The sequence below is a fragment of the Lentinula edodes genome (genome assembly GCF_021015755.1).
Source record: "Lentinula edodes strain Le(Bin) 0899 ss11 chromosome Unknown C8R40scaffold_34, whole genome shotgun sequence".
NCBI lineage: Eukaryota > Fungi > Basidiomycota > Agaricomycetes > Agaricales > Omphalotaceae > Lentinula > Lentinula edodes.
The window spans coordinates 122,731-147,228 of record NW_025764340.1 but is presented as its reverse complement, the minus strand read 5'-3'; the positions used below and the strand labels follow the sequence as shown (position 1 = coordinate 147,228).

The following is a 24,498-nucleotide window of genomic DNA, read 5'->3' as shown; positions in this document are numbered from 1 at the left end:
GTCTAAGGCTTGTGCATTTATGTGTATGCGGGCTTCTATACGCTAGTAGAGCATCGTCTAACCCCTATCTTGCTAGTCGAATCGGGGAACGGCCGGAGCTTACCGGGGAAGTGACCCACATGAGCGCCTTATTAGTTCTGAATCTCACTTGGATAATCAATATCCTTCTCTGCTTACGCTCAGTGCTACCAACTTCTCCTGCCAACCAGACTAACTTTTATCTATCTGAAAGGCCTGACGCTTTGTATTGCTCGCTGAACCGTGTCACAATTCGCAGGCCTTAGATCAAAAGGGACACTGGAGAACTGGTTGATTTTGAGAATTACTTGACTGACAGCGTCAATTGAGCCCTATCTATACGTGAGCTCTACACATTAAAACCTCCATTGCTAGTATTTGATTTGGCTGCCATAGACTAACAAAATCTGCCTTGTATTTTTCATATACGTTGCACCCCGGAATTTGAGCTTAAACTACAAGGCCTGCTATAATCACCTGGGTGATTGGGGATTCTCCGGAACTTTTGCCTTTGATTTTATCGAAACTTAACTAATCCGTGCATTCATCCAATGGCATCCGTCGAAGACACTTTCCAGGTCCAGCCTCGTTCACGCCGCGTGGGTACCGTCAGACCACAATCAACGTACGACCCACCTTTTACTTCCTCTTCCCCATCTATTGTAGATTCAGCACTTCTTCGTCCAACAATTCCTACTCGTTCACCTCTCCGACCGCCACCAACGAAATCGGTGATTTCCGCATCATCGACGGAATCTGCCCTAAGCTCCGCTTTCATTAAACTTTCCACGCCAACACCTTCCGAAGACGATTTTGACCCTTCTACGATGCCTTTGTCATTTCAAATTCGAAACAGGAGCTTTCCCTCCCTCAACGGCCTCGTGGATGGGTTTCCAGACGACGCTGAACTATCCAAGGCCTTGCCATTACGACCAGAGTCTCCTTTTGCTTTGTCCCCAATGGAAGATGAAGTTGCTTCTTCTTCTTCCGCATCCTCACATGGTCAACAAACCACTCCCACTTTCACAAAGAGACAGCATGCCCTTCACGAGTTATTAGCGTCGGAACGAGCTTATGCCTCAGATTTAGCTTTGGTGAGAGAGATATACATCCCTCTAGCAATAGGTATGTTCCACCTATCATTCACAACACCGTCTCACTTATGATCATAGGCCATCCAATGTTGAGCAATATCCCCATTAGCCCTCCCCAGTCCTCAGCCTCATCGTCACGCACAATGTCCATCGCATCCGACTCTTCAGCCGGGTCCTTTAACGCCCCAATGTCTACTGAAGATGCTAAAATCATCTTCAATAACATCGCTGAACTAGCATTATTCTCGGATATGTTTTGTGATCGTCTGCAAGATGCCTTAGGCGCGGTCGTGGAGGGTGGCATTGGCGAGGATTGCGTTGGCGATTTATTTAGGCGGATAGTAAGTTTTTCTATGTATGTGTCGAGTTTTCGCTTACATCTTCTTATGAAGATACCTGAGATGGAACGTCCGTACAAACAATACATCACTAAACAAGGAACGGCGGACGAACACTTACAGTCATTACCAAAGACACCTGCACTCGAAGCCTACTTTGCTCAGACCCGGACGTACTCGACATCAGTCTCGCATGCTTGGGATCTTCACTCTCTTCTTATAAAGCCTGTACAGCGGCTTCTTAAATATCCTCTCCTTCTCGGCACTATCCTAGACGAAACGCCTGATTCCCATTCTGACAAAGAAAACCTCAGGGTTGCAAAAGCCGAAATTGAGGAACTCGCACGTAGTGTCAACGAAGAGCGGCGGCGCGCTGAAGTGATCAAGGGTGTTTTGTCAGGCGACCCCAAGAAGAAACTTAGCACGTCCAATATCACGATTGCGGCGTCTGTCAACCTCAGTAAAATGAAAAGCTTACGAAGAGCGCAGCCGTCAGATAGTGGTTCTATAGAGGCAGCAAAGGTGGAGCTGATGGAGGGCGAGCTGAAGAAGGTTGATCTGTTTGCGCAGCAGTTTGCCAAGGACGTTCTTAGTTGGAGCAAATCGATGACTTCGGTCATGCAGAATCTCATGATTTGGGCCGTTAGTTTTGGAAAGGTCATTGGACTTTCAGAAGATCAAGGAAGTGAAGCGTTCGATGCATTCAAAGGGCTATTGGACCAATATCTTGGACCTCTATGCGTCGAATTGGAGAAGGTCATAAACGAACGGCTGTTAAAGGAAATCGTGCTGTTGCTTGCCACAATGCAACAACCCATAAAGCTCCTTGAATCGATGAACGAGCAAGAACCTTTCCATTACCATCTCCTCACCATGAATGTCACCGCAAAGAACCGTCCTCCTCCAGCTCTCCTCGAAGCATCTACAAATTACCTCGCCCTCCGCGGTCAACTCTTCAAAGAGCTCCCTCGATATTTGAACTTACTACACCGCGGGATAGCCCTTTCCGTGCGCAGACTAGCCGATATCCAAACACAGTTTTGGCAGGACGTAAGAGATCGTTGGGCCGAGTTGTGGGAGATGCTTCGAGTGGAGGGTGAGATGAATGCTGGAGCGGATGAGACGATTGCCGTCTGGGTAGCTCGCTGGTCAGACGTCGACGAGGTTGTCAGGTCTCTTGCTATCACCAACGAACGGAAGATATATCAGGAACCGCTTAAACCCATTGTATCCCCACAAACGCCACCAGCGTCAGCGAGTACTTTCTCATTCTCGCCGCATTCTCCGTCGTTGAAGTCATCAAGGAGTAGCGGTGCCAACAGTGTTGCGAACATCATACATTCCTTGGATCCGTCTCATTCTCAAGTATCTCATCCGTTTGCTCTTTCCTCCCCTCCTCCCGCCTACCAAAGTAGAGGACGTGGGTACAGTGATGCTTCCAAACGCAGTCGTGAATCGAATGAAAATCTAAAAGCTGCTGCAAGCATCAAGTTAGGCAAGAAAGAGAAGGAACAAAAAGAAAAGAAATCCAGATCCCTCCAGCCTCATGAGGACTGGAGTGAAATTCTTGGTGGCCTGGATATTGCTGGGGCCGGTGTCCCAACTCTGCCAATACCACGCACAAAGAGCATGCCTTTGACCAAGATTGCGAAGACTACCTCCATGTCCTCTTCTTCTTCTTCTTCAGCCTCCAAGCCTCCTGTAATAGATCTTTCACCCATAGATGACGCATCATTTTTCCCACCTTTAGAGGATGACCGCGGGAGGAATGATCGCAAGCCAAGTTTCAGAAGAAAGATCAGTGAGACGCTTCGATCTAACTCAAAGCCACGAAATGGTAGACCTGTGTCCTCCAAAGGGCTCAGTTCTTCTTTAACATCGCCGCCGACATCGTCATCCAGGGATGATTCCTCGTTTCCGGTACAAATGAGTTTACGTAGAGACAGTTGGTCGTCTGCACAAGCCAAATATGCATGCCGAGTTGTTCACCCATGCAGGCCGCCCGCCGTTGTCTCGTACTTTGGTTTCCCTTTCTTTACTCTAGTCGAGGGTGATGTGTACCAGATCCTGCAGGAAGCCGGACATCCAAGTATTCATCCAAAACTTCCGCTGTACGTCGATGATGGAGAGGACTGTCTACTGCTCTGTAGGAATGAAGTGGGTACTGTGGGATGGGCACTGGCAAGCTTCTTAGAACCGATTGGAGTTTCCATTTCGTAAACTGTTTTCTCTGTCTTGCATATCTAGTCATTTTATAGTTCTGCTACACCATGCCTCTTTATTTGCCTTATATGCCTTGCAGCTGTATTTTGCTCTCTTCTGTCTAATTCGCTGTTGTTGTATGCATTCACCCATGTTGCCCCTATTTTTCTCTTGTATAAACCCCCGCACCATATCGCATCTGTTCCCTAGCATAATAGGATTGGAATTGTAGTTATAAAGCACAACATGAAAACCCTACGACAAAATAATCCATGAACCTGGGAGGAACTCAAACCCTTTATATTCCCAAATAAATTGCAACCAAAAAAACCGGATCAGAGAAAACTCAATTCTTCGACAAGACTTCAAAAGAAGTACCAGCAGCGGAAGGTGTAGCAGGCTCATGCGTGGATGCTTCCACGATGTTCCCTTCGGAGTCCAGAGGCCAGAGTGAGTTTCTAAAGACATTTGTAGGGTCATAGATTTTCTTCAATTCTTTCAAACGATCCCAGTTGCTTCCAAATGCAGAAATGGTACGAGATGGTGCTTCATGTCTTCCGAGGAACTGGAGCTGCACGATCAGTAACGGTGGGAAAGGATTCAGCATATACACTGACACTGGGGAAAGGTCCACCGGTTTGAATTGGCTTCAGCGTTTCAGCAATCCACTGCAAGGTTGCGAGGCGAGTTCTAGCTCGACACTGACAGACAAACATTCAATACTCACATCTTCCGCAGTCGTGATACACCGAGGATCGTTGATACCCATGTCCCACTGATGAAGCGCAGCGACTGTGAACAAGGTCTCCCGTTGGGATTTCGGCACACACGTGTCTTCAAACTCACTGATGGCCCCACCAGCGAGCTCGAAAAGCCAAGCTATGAATTCGTGATTAGAAATTTCTGGCGATTCTGTAAGAAGTATTGTTGCTTACTGCAACCGACTGGAGTATCGTCAAACTTCAAAACGGTTTGGTGAATAATATCGTCCGGAAGCGAATTAATCAGGGCCGAACGAATAAACCACTGTCTACCCGCTACGATAAAAAATGTTATGCCAGGTCTTGATCCAGAAGAGAAGATAACATACCTTTGCCTCGCAAAACCTGCGCAACGCTATCCTGTTGGTGCAAGAAACTCTTCTCGTTAACTTCGTTTAGAAGGGATTTTTCGCCATCCCATGACGCCAACGCTGCAAGGTATTCTTGGCCTTTCTCCCTGGAGCCGACATAACACATTTGTATGACAATGAGGGAATCTTTTCCCTTGGGCCCAGCAGTCAACAGTACGTTGGCATATAGCTCACGCGGAGCGTTCTTGATGCAGTCTCGAAAATGCTTGATCAGAGAAGCAGCTGTAGCTTTGTGAAAGCGACTAAACAAGAGCCATTGGCGTCCCACATTAAGGTTTTTGGTTCGAGCACTTACTAAATCAGATTACCAGCGAATACGACGGGGATTGGATAAGCTTTGGCCTTATACCGAGTAGCTACACCAAACGCGGGCCCAGCACCTCGTAAAGCCCACCAGAGATCTTTGGGAGAGAGTGAGATATATAGGTGTGTATGATAAATGTGCGAACCTGGATGTTCATCTTTGTTCACAATCACGATGCGTCCATCAGCTAAGACCATTTCAACCTCGACTAAATTATCAATACTAAGCCCGTGTAGCCGTCCAAGGAAGCCGAATCCTCCCAAAAGCATAATGGAAGATCCAGCGGGGTGAGCCGCACTAAAGAGAACAGCATCAAATTGATGTACGACAGAATATACCACAGGAAACGCACAAAGGTACGTGATATGGGACAGTATCTTGCCCTCCAGAAATCAACTGAGCTCTCAGAGGGTTATTGGCGGTGAAGGTATCAATTTCTTTTTGCCTCATCCCTGCGCCAAATGTAACGTACGCATGAGTATGAATTGCTTGGGTCTGAGACGGAATAGAATGTAAAACAGCGGGAGCAGTGGTGATAGCGACGCTTGACCCAATTGATCTAGATCCGGATCCCCAAGAGTCATACAACGTACGCGAGGTAGACTGTAAATTTGAACGACCAGGATAACCGCTAGAATTGCGTTCCTCGAGATAGCCGAATGGATCGGCGTCAAAAGGCGCGTTCGAACTATCAGTATTATCATTTGCGTGAGCGCTTCGAGCATTTCGAGCATCGTCTCCGAGTGAAACATCGGGGGCTTCAACATTGGAATCGAGCGTAGGGCTTTGGACAACTCGGATATTTGTATCAGAAATATTGTCATGCGAGCCTTCAGTAGATTTGTTGAGACGTCGCCTGACATTCGGTGGTGGCGAGTCAGAGCGAGAGGGTTCTTGAAGAAATGCGGCAACGGAACCGGAAGCGGCATGATATTTACGAAGCTTGTCGTCCTCTTCTCTTCGCCGTTTTCCTGAATTCACGTCTGAAGGAGTGATTTCAGGTTTTTTTCCTTTGCTGTTAGATGGCGCCATGTCTCGAATACTCGTGTACGAGCTTTTCTCATTGGGAGGCTCGACGTCGACGTCCCCTATTCGACTGAGATCAATAATGACCTCGCCTCCTACTGCCCAGCCAGCGGTTCCAAACCCTCCAGCTTTGACAGATGGAGAGAATGCATGCTTTCTGCAGAAAAGTATGATCCTTCGCGACAGAAGTTAGATTATCATTCACAGGCATTTTTGACTATTATGTTGCCTACTTGCTCACGTCCTCTGCATCCATTGGACATGTTACAACCTGACCATTCGTTTCAACATTTCCGTTGAACATCAAGGTGTATTCAGCGAAACTGGGAGGCCACTTTAGCCAAAAAAAATACGCATGATGCACAGACCTACTTGGATTCCCCTTTTTGATATACTTGCCCTCGTATAGAGTTGCGCAGCTCGAGCAAGAGCTTCTCGGTGAGGATGGAAGGTTCCGTAAGCGAACCCATGGTGGCGGTCAGAAAGCAAGGAGGGTCACAGGATAGTACTAACAGGCAGACCTTATATATGAGTAGTGTTACTTCATCTATCACTTGAAATCCTGTATGGAGGAGCAGAGCATAAAAGTGTAGGATTCAACAGGGAAACTCGTAAGGGCACCAGGGGTACTATTTCAATTTGCCTCCGGCTATCGGGCAATGAATTCTCACGATAGAATGGATCTACAAGGATCCATTTTTGGATCATTGAATGTCCAACTAGCGGCGACGTTCTGGCAATGGTCAAGAATTTGGAGTTGCTTTTTCTTTTTCGAAAGCACATTCGATTTTGATTGTCTACATTCTCAATCTCCGCGGCAAGGAAGCTCGACGGTGAATAAATAGATTTATTATCCGCGGCACAAAAGGCTACAAAAGGTTCGAAGATGATATTCATTCAAGTTATTTGACTGACTCGGAAGACTTCATCCTGACCGAGCAGCCTCATGTCTGACTCCAGCTTCTAGGCTTTGTGAATCATCGACGGAGAATCAATCAGCCAACGACAATATCAAGGTTTCCTGAAATCATACCCCCCCCTAAAAAACTTTCAACTTGAAATACAAGTGGCGTGTCTAATTAACACCATTTGCGTCCCAAATGTATTTCAGTAATTCAAGACCTCACATCCAGGATGCAGCGCATTGCTATGCGCTTGCCTTTTGTACAACTTAATTACAGCCTCCATAGGCTGTGACGTGACTTGACGCGCAACAACACGAGGAGCAGGCGAGGTCGGTGGAGCAGTATTTTCAACTTTATCAACGCAGATAGCGACGAGAATAGCTACCTGTTACGAAATGGGGTACCTAGTCATTGAGGTATGAGGTTGATTTAACAGAATATGAATCATTGAAGATGGAGCAACTATTGGTATCGTAAGTAGGTTCCTTTACTTGTGAGGTCATTCCTGGTCACTATCCAATGTAACCTGGAGTACCAATAGATGGATGCCAATGCGTACTTCCGGCACCGACACTTATCTATCGCAAACCTTCCAAATCGCCTATCTTCACTTAACTCGCTGTTCTGATAGCAGAATTTATCTGGATCTACTACATAAGTAGCGCCACAAATGTAGTTTGATGATTGAATGCAGGAACTGCCAACGGAAATTTGTATGACCGCGTTGCAAAGAGCAAGAGAAAGGGGGGAATCATATATTATTGTATACAGTGCATTGTAATCAATGCGATGAAAAGAAGATAATTCGAAGTTTTTCTATATCTCTATGAGAACCAGCTGAAAACGAGTGAGAACGCCGTCAGTTTTTGCCGCCAAATGTCATAACATATCCGATTTGCCTCTTTGTCCGTCAAAAGAAGGCCGGTATGCCTGAAGTCCCTTGAACGTACCTCTTAACAGCCTTCTGCATTCATGTATGCACAGGAACAAAACCTAGCTCCAGAGTTAATGAACAACTTCTCCATGAATTAGAATCAGAAGTGGAGTACATGTGATGAAATAAACAAGGTCCTCTGAATCCAAAATTTAATTTATCATGATCATGGATTAAATATATAGAGGGTCGACGACCTACAGGCAACTTCATCAGGAAAAACGTCCACTGATAATGTTTGGGAAGTTCATGTAAGATTTCAATAAGATTGCAAAAATTCACATAACGCAACAACTATAAGTATTTAAGATAATGACAGAACATTTTCGAAGTTTTGAATACTCTTAGCTGTCTATAGTCATAATGTAATGCAAATCATACATACCACAGTCAGTTTTAGCTGTTGCTTCTGACAGCATTTCTGATGAAGTTTGCGGCCTGGTGGAAGCTGGGAGCAGTAAACTTCGGACCCGGATCGAACAGAAGGTTGTTGCCGACATGCCGCTTCTTACCTCGTATCAGGCCCATATCGAAAACATCGTAGAGCTCGAGGGGTCTATAGCTAAGCAAAAAATAGGATGTCCATGCGTAGTTCAGCCAAATACAAATAATATTAGCAAGAATCGTGCAGTTCTGAAGATATTTGAGCAATCTACAGGCTTCTACAGGTTGTAGGAACGCTCTCTCGTGTGAATAGAAGAAATCCGGACTGCGTAGTCTAATTCTGATTACTTGTAACTACGACAGGTTGAAGTACATATGTATATCTGTAAATGGGCTCAGATAAAAGGAGGGACACTGGTCAAGTACTGACTCATGTGTCCATTGCGGAGGTGCTGTTCCACCCCACCTAGGATACAAACAAACACTCTGCTTGATCATATCAACCGGAACTACAGAAACTGCTCGTGATCCATCTCTACAAAATTGAGGCTTGACATGGTAAAGAAGAGAGTATGGTTCGGGCCTCTGCGTGAACTTAGTGAACCATTCAACATAAGCAAGGTGGACAGGCGGAGTCACATTTGCGGGAAACAGTCGGTTCAAGTGTTGCTTTGGGAGGGAGAAAATAGCCCGGACACGCCCTATCTGACATCCTGAAATAGAGTGCATGAGCGAACGTGCAGGTACAACAGAACACAACACGTACCTTGCAAAAACTTGCCATTGTCATCATCCTTCTGAACACGGATCAGAGCAGCATCAAATTGGGACGTCTGGCGGACCTGGCCTTGAGCATTGAGGCGACGAGGATGGGCAGATACAACATCAAGAGTCTTCTTGCCATATAAATCTTCGTTTCGGAATTTCATCCTATGCCAAACTGGCACACCACGAAACGGAAGAGAAAGAAATGATGCCATTTCGTTGACCTCAGCAGGAGTAAATTCGGGATTGCGAAATTGGGAAATGAACCGTTTCAAAGCATACTCAAACTGAGTGGCGCCATAACCAAGTAAGCTTCTTTCCTCAAGTTTTGAGATTGATACTGTCTTCACAGTGGGAAATTTGGCGAAATGTTGTGTAAGTGGGCACTGCATGTCATGCAACGTTTTTTGAGATCCTGGAAAATCGTATCGTACACCTGAGATGGTGGTAGGAGAAGGAATGTCAAGTTGTGGCTGTGACTGTTGCCACGCAATGTAACTCGCATGATGATTGACTTTCTCTCGCCTCTCCAACCATTTTGTCATCTGTGAGTACTCGTCCTTGCGATTAGAAGCACGATATGCATCTTTTGCAAAGTCAATGTGAAGACGCTCTGTTGCTTCTGTATTATAGTTGTCCGATGTGCCAAATAGTTTGAAAGCGCGGACATAGTGACATAGAAAATGGATTTTGGGGATGTTAAAGTGCTCTCGGGCACCAAGCTCAATGAAAATATCTTTATTCTCATGAAATAGAGCAAGAGCGGCATCGACAGAGGTAAGAGATTCGTCACTGTGAATGGGAAAGCTAGACATGTAGAGGAAATCCAGTAATGAACGGGTAGCTGTGATCAATCTGCGGGACTTTGCTGGCGCCAGCCTTGGCACGTCAATGACAAGGCTGAGAAGAAACATACACATCTGCTTGTGTTCGGTACCACTGACACGGGAAAGTGTTGTGATTCCCTTGTGGAAATGACGCATGCCATGCTTTGCTGGTAATCGACGTACTCGCGCATCAACTTCTCCCGCTCCAACGATAGCAGTAATCCACTTAATCAAGTGTTTCATAACCCCTTGGTATAGCTGGTGAAGGAGGTCGGGAGTGATGGAACAGAAAATGTCGGTATAGGGAAGATCTTCCCAAAAAGGATGTTGGACAGGTTTCATGTTGGCAGCCGCACAACTTTGAGCCCATTCATCTGTACCAATTAAGTGGGCCACTTCGATAGCTTGAATTGCATCACGGTACTCTGCTGTACAAGGGTATTCTCCCAGCTCATGCTTCGCCACCATGCAGATTGGACTGCGTCCATAGTACCCACATGAAACAAGCATCTGTTCGGGATAATCTCCAATATAAGCAGCGAGGATCGGGTGACACCGCCGCCTGACACCGTCACCACTGGTCATGATAATTCCGTCAATGCCTGCACTTTTCAGAGGTGCGAGGATACTCCCCATGCATGCATGAAAGAGATTCGACACAGCGCGCCTCCGGGCTGCCTTAGTAGGTAGGTGCTGTAGACGGGTGGTAGGAAGATAAGCGAGGAGAATTTGGGCCTGCTGTGAGGGTTTTCGTCGAACTTCCTTAGGGAGATTCCCGATGGTAAGATATACAGGGTACGCAGACTTATTTCGAAAAAGTGTGATTTGAGTTTTGTCACTGGAAATGATGACTGGAACAATAGTAGCACCAGGTTTATCTTGCTCGAGCTGGACCTGTAAGGATGGCAAACATTATCATACGAACAATGATTAAATGGCATGTCATACCTGAGTATTCCACCACCACTTCCCGGTGTGCATGTCATGATAAAGCCTCTGAGTCTTGTTTGCATCGGAGTAATGTCGTTCAGGAGAAACACAGAGATAGCGCGCATGATCTGGGGAGCCATAGAGTGCGCGTATACAGTCCTCAATAGGTCGTTTATATAAGTCAAAGGCTTCTCCACCGATCACAACCTCTTTACGTGTAAATGCAGGCCTCCGAGCAGGGATTTCCGTATCAATAATATGATTAAGCTCTGCACTATTACAGTATGAAAGTCCTAATGCTTTGTATACCTGTAGAATTCAACAACTTAGTCATAGCGAAGGGGAGATGACAATAAAGAACATACACCGTCAACAGCAAGCAAGTCGCTGAAAGCAGTCGATCCAGTTCCCCGTGTTTTCGCCCATTTCGCCACTTCCCAGTCCATCTGTGAGGCAAACGGTGACCAAGGATTTTCACCTTTATGTGGAATATGGGATCTATACTGCAAAAACCCATCTCGAGAACTATAAAGGACTGGATTGCGTGAATTCCTGCCCTTGACAGGTGCTCCCGCCTGACCTCCAAAACTTTCGACATGAATGCCATCGCGGTGTGAAGGCAGGTCTCGGAGAAATGATCTTTCGGTTGATAGAGTGGGAATGGCATCCACATCTACATTATGTTCAGCACTAGAAGCGGGTACCCGAGGAAGCTCCCAAGCATCTTCGAGCTCAGGTGGAAGCTGTTCTTCATCTTCAGAGTCATTATCTATATCTCCTCCCATGCCATTGTAATCTTCATCGAATCCCGGAAAATCTTCGTCGGAATAGTCATGGCCATAGAAATCACTGACAGATTGCGGAGTGGTAACATAGAGATCATGCTCTGTATCTAGAGGAGGAACTGAAGGAGCAGAAGGGCTGATTTTGGATAGTTCAGGAGAACGATACGTAGGAGGGGTCTTCTGAGGCATAAACCGGCTGCGGTGGATAGTTTTCTTCAAGTCCTCATGCGCAGCCATGCACTGAGGCTTTGAAGTCTTCTCAAGATGCTGAATGAAGTATGATGCACGTGAAAATTGACGACTACATCCTGAACATTTGTATGTGGAGGGGTCCAATTCTGCACCAGTAGACATTATATGAAGTAAAGGTGGTAAACAGAGGAAATTTTTCGTTCAGCCGGTGCCCTAAAGTACATGCCGCCGCTTCAAAACCGAGCAGTGCATGTTCAAAATGAATTTGCTTGTTACTCACTTTCTTTCCTTCTTTTCATTCTCCTTTTGTCTTACTTTTCTTTCATATATCCAAATCATTTACAATGTCTAGCCGTAAGGGCAGAGTTTCACAGGCTGACTTACCTCAAAATTATGCGCCAGCGAATTCAGACCCAACGAGAACACCTGGTCAAGGGAATTCCATAACTCCTGTCACCCGGCCTCAAACTCGAGCTCGAACACAGAAAGCTACACCTATGAGCTTACAAAAAAAGGATTCCCAGCCAAGGCAGAGAGTTGACCCACCTAGGAGTGGTGAGTCGTACTGGACTTCCTTTTCGAATAATGATTGATATTCTGTGTAGCAATACTGCGGCAAAGGAAGACCAAAAGGCCTGTTGTAGTTCCAGTACCAAAGCCATCTACAAGAAAATGTTCGTGTTTCTATTTCTGTGAACAACTCGTGTGTCCCTCACCATTCTATAGCCATTAAGCATGGACCAGTTTATATTGACATCAATGCCGATGATACTGGCGTAGAGTCTGCAGAAGGTGGATTATTACTTCGATGATGACACAAGCTTACTCATATTTCTTCAGAGGCGCCTCCTAGAAAAAAAGCAAAGATCGCTCCAGTAACTTTGCATCATGGTAGTCAGTATCAGCAAGAGGACGACGATGAATCTGAATCTAGCTCTGGCAATGATTCCAATGACCCGGCTCTTGGTTCTGATGCTTCCATGGACAATCCTCAAGATGATTTGGGAGCAGGTCAACACTTAGCAGAAGAGGTAATCATACACGGAGCTCTAGATTCTCATTCATGAAACATTTTCAGGGCGCTGTGTTCACAAATGGCACGGAGGAAGAAGGAAACACTGAACGTACGTGCGAATTAGCATTTACAATTGATCATGTGTATCATTCTGATTTTCTGAATGTTCTACAGGCTCTCATTCTAATGCCAGTTATGACGATGACTCTATCTTCTTCGAGGAGAGACAGTTGTCAGATATGGAGATTGATGGCGAGCCTGAACTTATGGAACCCACTCCAAGTCGCAGGTCCCTCTCGCATCCCCATGGCAACTCAGGAAAACAACGGCTGGTTATTTCGAGAGTACGTGAACAAATACTATTGAGATTTCACATCTTGAACTGGTATTGCACTCAGGCTATGGCTAGTCGAAGGTCACAAAAGCTCGAATTTGAGGTACGTGATATTTTGAGTACGCATAATTACTCACTCAATATTTACTTCTAGCTTCCTCGAGTTTCAGAAACGGTGCTTCCTACTTCCCAAGCAGTTCAAGGTCCTAGAACAGCTACTTCTACATCTGTGTCAGATTCCAAATCCGAGCTGAAGTGGAAAGAACGCACCAAAATCAATACTATTTCTCATAATCGTACTTTCACTCTCGGTCCCCTTTCTGGCCAACCAGCAGTTATGTTGAGTGTAATTGAAAAAGCCATTACTCTTGGCAAACGCAACATACTCCTCGATACCACCTTTTCACCGGTTGGTTCAGCATCCTTAAAACAGATTGGCTACGCCGCACTCATTCGAGTAGCAACTGACGAAGGATTTGATGGTGAATATGATGTATGTGACCGTTTGGAACATGGTGAAAACAATGCGTATGCTAAGCCGCTGATATCCTATGTACGTCATTGTTAGCTTGTCATAGTCAATCCTCACACTTTCTTCCAGGTCAGTCACCGTATTGGGACCGAAAGATCGCAACTAAAGGACCACTTCTCCGTCGTACTTGGGGCTTTCAACCTCTCTCACGCTAGTGGCACTGCCCCAGCAATCAATCTGGTGCAGAGGCGCACATATTTCTATCCTCAAACACCCAGTATCTCGGTACGTGGCACGATATCATTTTACTAAAACACCAAAATTCATGTCTTGTCACATTATAGGATGAAAGGTACAAGTATGATTACAGTCGGCCTTTCGAGCACCCAGTATTTGCGGGGTACATGGGTGCCGCTTTTTTCTCTTCTACATACTATAGTGGTATCATCAAGCGATACAGTGACGTGTTTGTTTCGTCAATTCAAGAGAAGCCCAATGAGTTGGAAGTCCCGAAAGCTTTGGTTGCACTTGCAAGCACAGCGGTGCGTTTCTGTTCATAATTTATAATCATATGTCTTACAACCACTCAGATCCACGCCTGTATCCAAGATTTCTCCAGTGGCATCAAGGACAACTTCCCGACTAAGGAACTTGATGGAGTTTGGAAGTTGTCCCTCGAAATTCTCGACGGAATTCAGAAAAGAAATCGCATGAAATACCATCGACTCATGCATAATCTCTATATCGAGTCATCGTGAGCTTTCTTACACCTCATTGCTCATCGTAACTAATTCCGTTTCTCAAGTGGTGCTGTGTCGTCAATGCACAGCATGACCAACCAACAAGTTTATGATACCATTGACTGGTCTGCCATCGAACAGGATGATGATGACTACAACGGAAATGGCAACCATGATGGCAACCCGCCTGCTCAAGCTTCCAATAAGGTCAACAAGCAGCCTGTTACAGCTGCAGACGCTACCAATGAAGGAAGCAGGATTGATTCCACGCTCTAATTTCGCCTGATACATATTTTGTCTTACAAGTCTCTCCTTATCCTATCGTGTCATACCCTTGTTTTTAATTCCTTGCATTTGTCCTACCGTACTATCCTAACTAATATGGTATAATTAACTCAATGCTATTGTTTCGTTAATACATGATTGTCCAAATATCGCAAGAATACAATCAGTATAGATAGATATACTATTTGAATCTTATGATGCTTTGTTTTAGGTTCTACGTTAGGCACTCTGCTTTACTCTACACTTTCCGAAAGAAACCAAACATCGTCTGAAAGGTATTCTAATTTAATCTATCCTTTACAGAAGCCAATAGTAACTGTTGTAAATTACGAGGATTCACAACTAGGGCTGGAAAATTACTGAAATTATGCAAATTAAGCTATGGCCCGAAACTTCAAAAAATATCATGAATATACGCATGTTAATGGGAATTACCAAACATTATCAGTGGACGTTTTTCCTGATGTTCAAATGGCTTGTGCTTATCCCGTGCTTATCAACGTTCGCATTTACCTGGGGATAATTCTGGCGTCAATAGCAACTCTGTATACAAGTGAACGACAATGTATATACTACAATCGAAACATGGGACGCACATCAAATGTTCACCGAACTTGGAAGGGACAAACCTTGTTTTTGAAGCGATGTTTCGGGAAGCTGCAAGGTAGAAAAACCATACGAGTATGAACGTTAATCAGTGGAGTATGTATCTTCATTCGAGTAATCCAGATTTGCTTTATTTTTCTCCTCCTACAAATGTATGGAGAGGCAATAGCATACAATCTACTCATGAGTATATTCAACTTGGATTGGTTCATATACAATATCTACCACTTAATGTCAGGTATCTGAACATGGAAGGAGCATGGTGGAATAGTATATTAGTAACCACAGATTTGTCCTTTTCAGGGACTTTCAACTAGCCTACGAAGCATTTGATCAATCTTGACAGGATCTAGATACCTCTTCACGTTGTGTTGCAGCTCATGCTTCATCCTAGCCAATTTAATCAAACCCTCAACCCCAACTTTTTTACCTTCCGCTTCAGTCAGAGGCTGGGACCGCATACAGAGCTCTTCGAAGGCCGCAACCAGTATTTGAGAATCTATATCATAGTAGCTCGCTAGCATGATACGATCAACAGGGGAAGCATCCTTCAAAATGCGTTTCATTGCTAGAGTGCGGATATCTTCCATTCCTAATGCGGAGGTGACATTGAGAACCGAGATCCACTCTTCGACAGTTTGTATCTCAAGGGACCCAGGCGTCCTAGATCAGGAAAAAGTAGTGAGCAAATGTTACTATGTGCATATTGCATAACGCTAACCTTGGATAGAACATTGTTAACAAGGAACTAAACTCAGATGGACTGAAGCAATAAGCAGTGAGGTCGATGATTGGGGGAATGTAGGGAAAGGCGAAGAAAACTCGGGCTTGGGAGAAAAAATGGAGATGAACTCTGAACAGTATATTGGTAACCTTCGGTGAACATGAGTTATATGTACATACTCATTTTCCTCGAAAGACGATTATGCTTACCCGGAACTCAACATTTCCGTCAATAAGATAGAACCTGTTGTGAGGTTGATCATTTACCGAACGTTGATAAAAAGGTGTTGCGGATGCAGAATTATTGGGCGGTCCCCGCCTATCGTTATTATCACGTGGTTGGTATCGCTCATAGGTAGTTTCCTCAGGTTCGAGGGATTGAGTTCTCCTACGAGGCGCTTCGGGCGTGGGCCTATACATGCTATTATGAGTGCTAGGTGTGGCATTCGCAGGTGTATCGAAACCGGAAGGTGTCTGATGCATCCGGGAAGGTGTGTGGTTCATACTGAAAGCTGTTTCGGTTTCGGGTCCATACGTAGAGCGAGGTGTGAACGCAATAATTGGGTTGGGAGTCATAGGAGGAAGGGTATACGGTGTTACAGGATTCGCAGGCAGAGGATGTGGCGTGTAATACCAAGGCGTTGACTGGTTGGAATAATACAGTGGGGGGTTTGGCAGGGATCGAAGTGGAGGGCCATTTGAGCTCCACAAAGGTGTCATGTTAAATGGATACATGGGCGGAGGAGGTATAGTTGAGGGAGGATTTGTGGTCGGGGGAGGATTTATGCTCGAAGATGTATGTAACGGAGGATGAGGAAGCGGAGTATCCCACCTGCCAGGGAGTGCATTAGATGAAGAATGTGAAGGCAATGAACTACCCCATCTGACTCTGTACGGCGGTCTTTCACTGTGTGACAACGGAGAGCTACTGCTGTCACTAATGCGATCATGATCATGGGAAGGTCGGAATCCAGCCCTTTCTTCAGGTCCGGCGTGATGAGGTGAGGGACGTTCATGATTATCAACTGCATTAGTCGATTGTAGAGGATCAGTAGGTTGTGGTTGCTCGAGTGTTGGGATATATGTCATTGGGATGAAAGAAACTTGGTTGATCTCTGTATCTGGAGATCTCATAGGTACAACAACGCTAGAAGAACGTGGAGTCCGCTCGTCTTCACTTGGTGGTAATGGTATTGTAGATGAATGATTGGCCAATGGATTGGATGGGGGGAAAGTAATCGGAGAGCCATTAACACTGGCCTGAAGATCCGCAACACCCTCTCGCTCATCCCATCTGGATTCCACGTCATGTAGAGAAGGATACTGCTGGATGCTTGGGCTAATAGGCACAGGGGAAGAAAAGCCTAACATGTTATCGTGAATCAAGGGGATTCTGTGGGTCCATGTCCAAGGCAGGGGGTTTTAATACCGTCGTGAGTCACAATCCGTGTATCTCGTGTTACCCCTCCATATATGATATAAAGCTATAAAGCAGAGAATTGAAGTTAACGCCCAACAATGATACCCTATAGAGTTGCAGGCATACTGGTTCGTTAGCGGTTAGCTCACCGCATATTCCACATCCATGAAGACAGGAATCATGTTCAAGAAATCGACGACCCAAAAATTACCAGGCTGAGGCAAATGTTTAGAATCATATTGCTTGCAAAGGCTTGCAACGTGCAACTCAAGTTGCCATCAAATCATTGGGCACTAAATTATTCAGCAAATCTTAGCAGATCTTATCTCACTCAGCTTTGTTTCTTTTATGTACGGCCAGCTTGAGCCAGCTGATCACCAAGTTTCCTTGCCGCAACCTAGCAAAGATGAGGAAAGAGCACAAGAGCTTATGCAAGGTTCAAGGGTGCGGGTACTACTGGGTACCAAAGGACTAGTTAGTTGTAGTTGTTTTGGTTTTCGATGACAATTTAACCAACCACCTTTTTTTGTTCTCCTTGTACACTTTTAGGTTCGGGAGGATGACCCTTATAAATCTCTACCGACTCCGAGTCAAGACTATGTTCGATGGGACATCAAGCTCAAGATCGACTCACCATACTCAGACATACTACTGGATACTCATACTGGGATGCTACGACCATCAACTCTTCTCAGGTTGCCGCTTTTGCACTACTTACTACTACAGCCTAATGAAGTGTCTACTTCAACTACCAACATTAACAGGTCTCACAGCCGACTCTTCCTAATTCATGTTTAACATTTTTCCTGGCTGGGAGGAATACTTTAGTCCAATGCGGATATACAAGTCGCTTACAATGCCATTACTTACTGCATGATAATCTACAGTAGAGATCCGATTTCTGGTTATTACGATCGGTTGGAGTGCTGTTGGAACTGAGATCGCCATGTCAAACTCGACCACGATAATGTAGCAAACTGATCCACAATCTACCTTTGATTGAGTGGACTGATTCATGATCGTCATCCTACGCAGGTTAAATGAATACACTGGATAAATTTTCAGCGGACAGATTGACGCACTGGATTCTCGGTATCTGGAGTCGATATTTGGGTCAGTCCAAATTCGGCCAAAGAATTAGAGTCATTGAGAGCGCTGGCATCTGGGTTCGACGCAAGGACAAAGCTGGTCCCTCTGGCGAAGTCATGCCCGCTCTGCTGGATGATCCGGCCAACTTCCGAGTCCGTGATAGTCCTGTCGAGTCTCCTTCGTAGAGAAGAGCGAGTGTTGAGCCTATCAATGAATGTTAGAATTCATACAAGATTTCGAGTAGACCCTAATACATAGCGGCTGAAAATGAAATAAAAAAAACAAATGAGATTAAAGTGGATACGGAAAATCTAAAACTCACCCATGGTAATAAAATATAGCTTGCTCAAGCACATGTGGAATGCAATCCTTCATTGTTAGTCAGAATAAGTCTCGAACAAAATCATACATACAAGCTACACACCAAGTCAACTTTGTAGGTTGCGCCACATAAAACACCAGGGATAGAATTTGCACGACCGTCAAGAGAACACCCCGTGTGATCGTATAGTTATGCAATTTGTGTAAGATGTTATCAGTCCTAGATAAATAATAAGAATGAAACGCATTCAACCGAATATTTCAGTCTATTTTTAATTCACCTTGGCACGCCTGTCCGCGACGAATGGAGTGACCATGCCAAAGCTGTAGTCGCCACCACTTCGCACATCGTCGTCATGGCATTTTCAAGGGCGACAATGATCTGTAGTGTAATATGATGAGGATCGCGGGTTTAATGAGAAAGCAAGAAACCCACCTCGTTATCTTTGGATGTAAATCCCAGCCTTGTAAAGACAGCTAGGTGAAAGGATATAATAACTGACACTTTGAAACAAAGTTAAAATTAACATATGATATTGTTGGGAGGGATATAAATCCATACGGATGCTTAAAACTTTAAACAATAATCATCAGCCTTAGAAGACTTGGATTTGGAAGCAACCTCACGAAGAGCTATGACATTGGTGCTGACCTGGGGAGCATTTATTAGCAACTACCTATATGTAGCATTAGAATCCTCTCACAATAAATGCCACGACGCTCCAATGGACCTGTTTGACTACATGCGATGAAGATTTGAAGGTAAGTTTTCGTGGACGTGTCCTTTGGAGCACCGACGAATACTCACGTAGATATACACGCGAGGCGAAATACAAATCAACCCTGTATGGGCACGGTCAGCAGGACTGCGAACCTCCGTTGTTATGGGTGTGCTACTTACACAAAGACAATCAGCGCCGTAAATAAAATCTCCATGTCCAAAAGACTGCGAAATCGAGAGCAAGTCAGCAGGGCATGGTTCATCTCTTAAAAAAGAAATATATACTTTGAGTAAGAGGAGAATATACTCAGGTCTCCGAAGTGGGAGATCTGCAGTTGTGCAAAGTCAAGGATCTGTTTACTGATAAACATGGATGGAGTTACTAGGTAGTTATGCAGGAGACCGATGTCGAGGTAAGTCGTAGCCATGTCCATGAAACTGATTGAACGAGTTTCACGTTAAGATCTTGACGCGACTGTTAGCATCCGAGGTTAATGCTTACAACACAGTTATCACCTGAATATAGATATCAGTCTGATTCAAGCGTATATAAGTCGTGCGTCTGCGTACCACTACGCGAAACATCCATCTATCGCGGCTCAGATTGATGTAAGTCCACAACTGAACGATTGAGATCCCGAACAATCTACAAAAACTCAGAAGATGAACGTATAAACTAGTGATCGTTCCCAACACTCACCCAGTAGAGATAATGACGCCTGGAGTGGACTGTCAGTAGAGAATCCTCTGTTATATGTAGGCCAGCTGGCACCTACCGTAAAAGAAAGCATCGAAAATGGATGAAAGGTCGAAGCCCGTTGAAGGGAAGGGCGCCATCGGAGGACTTGTTGTGTTCGACATATCGTTAAGTCAGTCAGGAACAAAGGGAAGAAGGGGGCACGAAGAAAAGAAAAAATCTCTACTTATAAATGACTGGGGACGCGATCGCCCCATGCAAGGCAAATAAGAAGGAAAAGAAGGCAGGAGACATGTATTTGAATGGTTTGAACGAAAATAGTACAATTGAAGGAATTTTTAAGAAGCTCCCATGTGTCACCTTCATTAATTTCTAGGGAAAGTGGTTGCATGTATATCCATTGGTAGTGGGGTTGGAGACAACTACCCAAGGAGATGCCTGCCATGTGGCAGCTTTGCTCCTGTACCGGGTCTGTTAAATTTAGATCGAAGCACGATACTGATAAACGCTGGATAAACGCTGACAATGCATACGAGAGTAATCCCGAGATGCGGGGCTGCCAAGAGAAGCAGCGTCCAATAGAATTACACAACTGGAACTGAAAGGCAGGGAAGCCCCGAGACCGAGGCTATGGCACGGAAAACGTGTTCAAGCCTGTTCGCGACGTTTGTCGGTGGAATTCCCCGTTTTATGAGATCGCGTGAGGGTCAGTACTGTGAGAGAACAGAACGCCCTGAAGAGAGAATTTGGCGCAGCAGACTGAATAACACTCGAGAGCACTCGTACGTTACTGAACATGATTTGACGACCAATCCTATGTGACATGTGAAATGGGGGATTCTTCCTGGAACTTACAGACTCGTAGACTCGTGTTGCGAGAAATGACCGTAGTTCTTACGTGTAGTGAGCGAGGAAACAGTCCAAGTCATATGCACCGAGAATGAAGATTGTTCCTTAGGGACAATTATGCCAACGCCGACAAAACCGAAAACCAAAATCGGGCATTCCTTTCTTCCTCACCAGGTATTCTCTGTCGAGCTTGCAAATGCCTGGATAGGGATGAATGTTTAAAGAGCACTAAAACTGCAAGCTGCAATCATAGGGAGGAGAGTTAGGAGCATACTTTGCTATCGTGAAAGTACATACACTTACATGGTCATTGTTCAGGCATTGAAACACCCTACTTCACACGCCCTTCGTCTAGATTCACTCTATGATAGAACAACCGCGTCCAATCATCGAGCATAGTTGGCAAACACCCTGTGTATTCATTAAAGATCTCAGCAATGCGAACACGCAAGTACTGACGAAGAACCCAGCAAAAAAGAACCAGGAAATTCAAGTAAGAAAAGACAGCGAGAAACTCACAGTGTAAACAATCTTTTCCAGGATCCAGGTGAGCATCTGGCCGTTGCATAGACACGTCCCACACATCAAAATAGTGCCATTTTGCGCCCTTTGAATCCGCGGGTCTCCGTTCATTCATTACCTGTATTGTGCGATTCCACAGCTCGTTATGGGGTTTGAACAAATCCCAGTCCCATCTAGAGCGTTGTTTCTTGTCGTCTGGGGTAGAAACTGTTTCCTTGAGGCGTTGGACTAAGTTTTGTTCTTTTCGCCGGGCGTCGGCCATGTCTTTGTAGGGAGTAGAGTGGTCTTCACATTGTGGGTGACCGGGGGAAGTTGAACGGTAGTAGATGGATGTCCGTTCGATGGGTGAGAGACGGCTGGTGACCAAGTCGATCTACCGGCAATGACTGAGCAGGACTTGTCATGAATGAGGTGGTACAAACGTACCATACGGGGATACGTATCTTCCAAGAGGACCTGTTCTTGTGCATCTGTAGGAGCGCGTAACATTCCAAGTTCATGACGCGACCACTGAGTAAACAACTTGGTTAGCTACCTTATTGTCGACCAAAGATACTGATTGTAAGCGTACATGAGCACCAGCATTTAATATCACCAACGTATCCTCCGTGACAGTCTCTTCTTCGCCTTCTCGTGGCATGGCGAGCCATTTGAGATGATCCTCCCATCCTTCTACTCGTCTGAACTTGTGATACCATTTATAGTTTGGTTTAGCGTTGGTTATGGCTCTGATATCCGATTCACCCAGTCCCATATGATCTTCGAGCAAAGTAAAGAACGGCCGTTCCATACGCGATTTCGGAACACCAGATTTCTCTTGTAGAATCTTAGTCATGGCGGAAGTTTTTGAAAGCACAAATTGTTCAACATTGGCAACTCCGGCTAAAGGCAGATGTTTGGGGTTTGAGTCAAAGGTGATATTCATGTGTCGGAAGGTGTAATACATGGCGTGCCAATGTTGACGGCTAATCGAATCTGTGAGTTCAATGAATCTCAAGCTTCAATCAATCGCATTCGAATAACTCACCACCAACAAGAACTAAACCCCCAGGACTTTTCAGCATACGAACCACAAAGTCAACTGGATCGTAGTCGAGAAGAATTCCTCGACCAGGAGTCCATTCCCAGTTCAGCGTGTCAACCAATCGCTGGCCTTCTAACTTCTTCTTCTCTTCCCCTTCAAGTTTGCCCGAAGGATCCCATACACCACATCCATCCCAGACTGGATGCCAGAGATTTGAATATACTGTCTGGACATCTTGCAGAGATGCAAAAGATTCTTTACGAGGAACCCATTTGCCGACTCCGCATTCATATGATTGGCAGAGCAGTGGCGGCGGTGGCCGTGGAGTTGGGGTTTTAACCGAAGTTATTTTCTGTTCATATACAACAGTCTCAATTTCTTCCTCTTGTGGAAAATCGAAGTACGCCAAAGGTCGCCCGACGGATGCAGGCTTTTCCAACCAGTCGGTAAAATGGTGATGAAAGATGTATAACGCGAAAACGAGCAGTACAAGGAGGTATATTCGTGCCCTGGACCGTGTCATTGAGCACTGTGCGAGGCAATTGGAGCCACAGCTGGCAACAGCGTTGTCAATATGGGAGACGGGCACGAGAAAAGTATGATCGGGTCAGGGTATGATTGCGCGTCAATGGTCATATAAAAATGTGTACACTGTTCAGTGTTTCTTTTAGTGTCCTTACTGGTCAAAAACAAAAATGTGGTTAAGGTATCATGACCGGGCAATGTATTTCATGATCATACAAAAACCTGCTTTGTATTTCATGATTACTTCCATGACTTCACAATCATGAAAACTTATTTATACTTTGAGTCATGTAATGGGATAATCATGAGAGTCACAGAAAATAAGAGGAATACCGTTTCATGATTCCATCCATGCTTGTGAATTATTTTGTGTTTCATGACTGTTCATCCATTTGGTTCATGATCGAGAGTGTAAATTAGATATTCATGATCAAGTAAATCTCTGCCTAGAAGTTGAACTGCAGCGCTCATTTGAGTCTTTCAATTGACTTCATTCATGGAGCTGTATACAGTATTCTGGCTACTGTTGATATTCTGGACCCGCTCTGCCATTGCACCAGTCCCTTCAACCTCAGATGTACTTCAAATACATACCATACGGACAGCATATCAGGAATTGGGGTCTCAAGTTTCGCGAACCCTTCAAATACAACTTGGAGATGTATCTCGTATTCAGAGGCAGCAGACATCTGCTGAGCAGTTTTTGGATTCTGTGGTCAGGGTGTGTGCTTTTCCCATTCTTTCTATTTATTTTGATTTTATCTATATCTCACAGCGACAACACCTGTTTGATGACGAGGAATTTACAACCATCTGTACTGGAATTGCTGACATGCTCTCAGCACTAGCTGAAGCTACTGTCCAATCAGAGGATATTGTTGAGCATGCTGCTTTTGAGCCTGTTCAAACAGTGCGCTCCGGTCGGCGGGGACGGCCTAGAAAGGAGATTGATCCACAGTTGCTGGAAAGCAGTCTTCGTTTACGAGGCGTTACTCATATAGCACCTGTCTTTGGTTGCTCTTCGCGCACTGTTCGTCGTCGTGCACTTGAGTATGGACTGGTTGAGCCATGCCCACCTGTATATATTATCTATGAAGATCCAGACTCCGGAGAGCATGTCCGCTTCTACAGATCATCTACAGCTGCTATGTCAGATCTGACAGACCATGAGCTCGACATGATCCTAAGACACATTCTCGAAATCTTTCCTGCCTTTGGACGTAGGATGATTACAGGACATCTGCGATTCCTTGGTCACCATATTCCACGGGCGCGGATCCGGCAGTCCTATGAACGGGTGACAGGAGCACCAGCATATC

General features: G+C 45.1%; 7 protein-coding genes across 7 annotated transcripts; 2 read left to right on the top strand and 5 right to left on the bottom strand.

The window, feature by feature from the left end:
- Nucleotides 1-569: 569 nt before the first annotated feature.
- On the top strand, nucleotides 570-3,670 carry C8R40DRAFT_1174022 (uncharacterized protein; the record flags this gene model as incomplete). The annotated part of the gene is made up of 3 exons (XM_046232113.1): nucleotides 570-1,143; nucleotides 1,191-1,453; nucleotides 1,505-3,670. The coding sequence occupies 3 exons, from the start codon at nucleotides 570-572 to the stop codon at nucleotides 3,668-3,670; spliced, it is 3,003 nt and encodes a 1,000-aa protein (XP_046083040.1).
- Nucleotides 3,671-3,998: 328 nt separating this feature from the next.
- C8R40DRAFT_1174021 (uncharacterized protein) lies at nucleotides 3,999-6,584 on the bottom strand (the record flags this gene model as incomplete). Its single annotated transcript, XM_046232112.1, has 10 exons — nucleotides 3,999-4,217; nucleotides 4,270-4,320; nucleotides 4,380-4,531; nucleotides 4,588-4,689; nucleotides 4,743-5,026; nucleotides 5,080-5,185; nucleotides 5,234-5,385; nucleotides 5,441-6,289; nucleotides 6,348-6,437; nucleotides 6,487-6,584. The coding sequence occupies 10 exons, from the start codon at nucleotides 6,582-6,584 to the stop codon at nucleotides 3,999-4,001; spliced, it is 2,103 nt and encodes a 700-aa protein (XP_046083039.1).
- A 2,107-nt stretch (nucleotides 6,585-8,691) lies between these two features.
- On the bottom strand, nucleotides 8,692-11,305 carry C8R40DRAFT_1053401 (uncharacterized protein; the record flags this gene model as incomplete). Its single annotated transcript, XM_046224841.1, has 4 exons — nucleotides 8,692-9,050; nucleotides 9,104-10,823; nucleotides 10,878-11,168; nucleotides 11,225-11,305. 4 exons carry the CDS (start codon nucleotides 11,303-11,305, stop codon nucleotides 8,692-8,694), a joined length of 2,451 nt encoding a protein of 816 aa, XP_046083038.1.
- A 2,453-nt stretch (nucleotides 11,306-13,758) lies between these two features.
- On the top strand, nucleotides 13,759-14,837 carry C8R40DRAFT_1119151 (uncharacterized protein). Its single transcript, XM_046228717.1, has 4 exons — nucleotides 13,759-13,942; nucleotides 14,002-14,199; nucleotides 14,248-14,411; nucleotides 14,463-14,837. The coding sequence occupies exons 2-4, from the start codon at nucleotides 14,062-14,064 to the stop codon at nucleotides 14,671-14,673; spliced, it is 513 nt and encodes a 170-aa protein (XP_046083037.1). The 5' UTR covers nucleotides 13,759-13,942; nucleotides 14,002-14,061; the 3' UTR covers nucleotides 14,674-14,837.
- Nucleotides 14,838-15,560: 723 nt separating this feature from the next.
- C8R40DRAFT_513790 (uncharacterized protein) lies at nucleotides 15,561-17,719 on the bottom strand. Its single transcript, XM_046235301.1, has 4 exons — nucleotides 17,558-17,719; nucleotides 16,222-17,495; nucleotides 16,010-16,161; nucleotides 15,561-15,951 (listed from the first exon to the last, which is right to left on the bottom strand). The coding sequence occupies exons 2-4, from the start codon at nucleotides 17,380-17,382 to the stop codon at nucleotides 15,588-15,590; spliced, it is 1,677 nt and encodes a 558-aa protein (XP_046083036.1). The 5' UTR covers nucleotides 17,383-17,495; nucleotides 17,558-17,719; the 3' UTR covers nucleotides 15,561-15,587.
- A 1,017-nt stretch (nucleotides 17,720-18,736) lies between these two features.
- On the bottom strand, nucleotides 18,737-20,694 carry C8R40DRAFT_513922 (uncharacterized protein). The gene is made up of 17 exons (XM_046235302.1): nucleotides 20,620-20,694; nucleotides 20,339-20,406; nucleotides 20,263-20,281; nucleotides 20,133-20,208; nucleotides 20,065-20,078; nucleotides 19,946-20,000; nucleotides 19,848-19,891; nucleotides 19,743-19,787; nucleotides 19,650-19,684; nucleotides 19,546-19,580; nucleotides 19,469-19,493; nucleotides 19,404-19,415; nucleotides 19,278-19,345; nucleotides 19,123-19,223; nucleotides 18,945-19,061; nucleotides 18,843-18,889; nucleotides 18,737-18,781 (listed from the first exon to the last, which is right to left on the bottom strand). Exons 2-17 carry the CDS (start codon nucleotides 20,397-20,399, stop codon nucleotides 18,768-18,770), a joined length of 768 nt encoding a protein of 255 aa, XP_046083035.1. The 5' UTR covers nucleotides 20,400-20,406; nucleotides 20,620-20,694; the 3' UTR covers nucleotides 18,737-18,767.
- Nucleotides 20,695-21,439: 745 nt separating this feature from the next.
- Nucleotides 21,440-23,177, bottom strand: C8R40DRAFT_1053447 (uncharacterized protein; the record flags this gene model as incomplete). Its single annotated transcript, XM_046224849.1, has 5 exons — nucleotides 21,440-21,519; nucleotides 21,628-21,986; nucleotides 22,028-22,140; nucleotides 22,202-22,605; nucleotides 22,658-23,177. 5 exons carry the CDS (start codon nucleotides 23,175-23,177, stop codon nucleotides 21,440-21,442), a joined length of 1,476 nt encoding a protein of 491 aa, XP_046083034.1.
- Nucleotides 23,178-24,498: the final 1,321 nt, after the last annotated feature.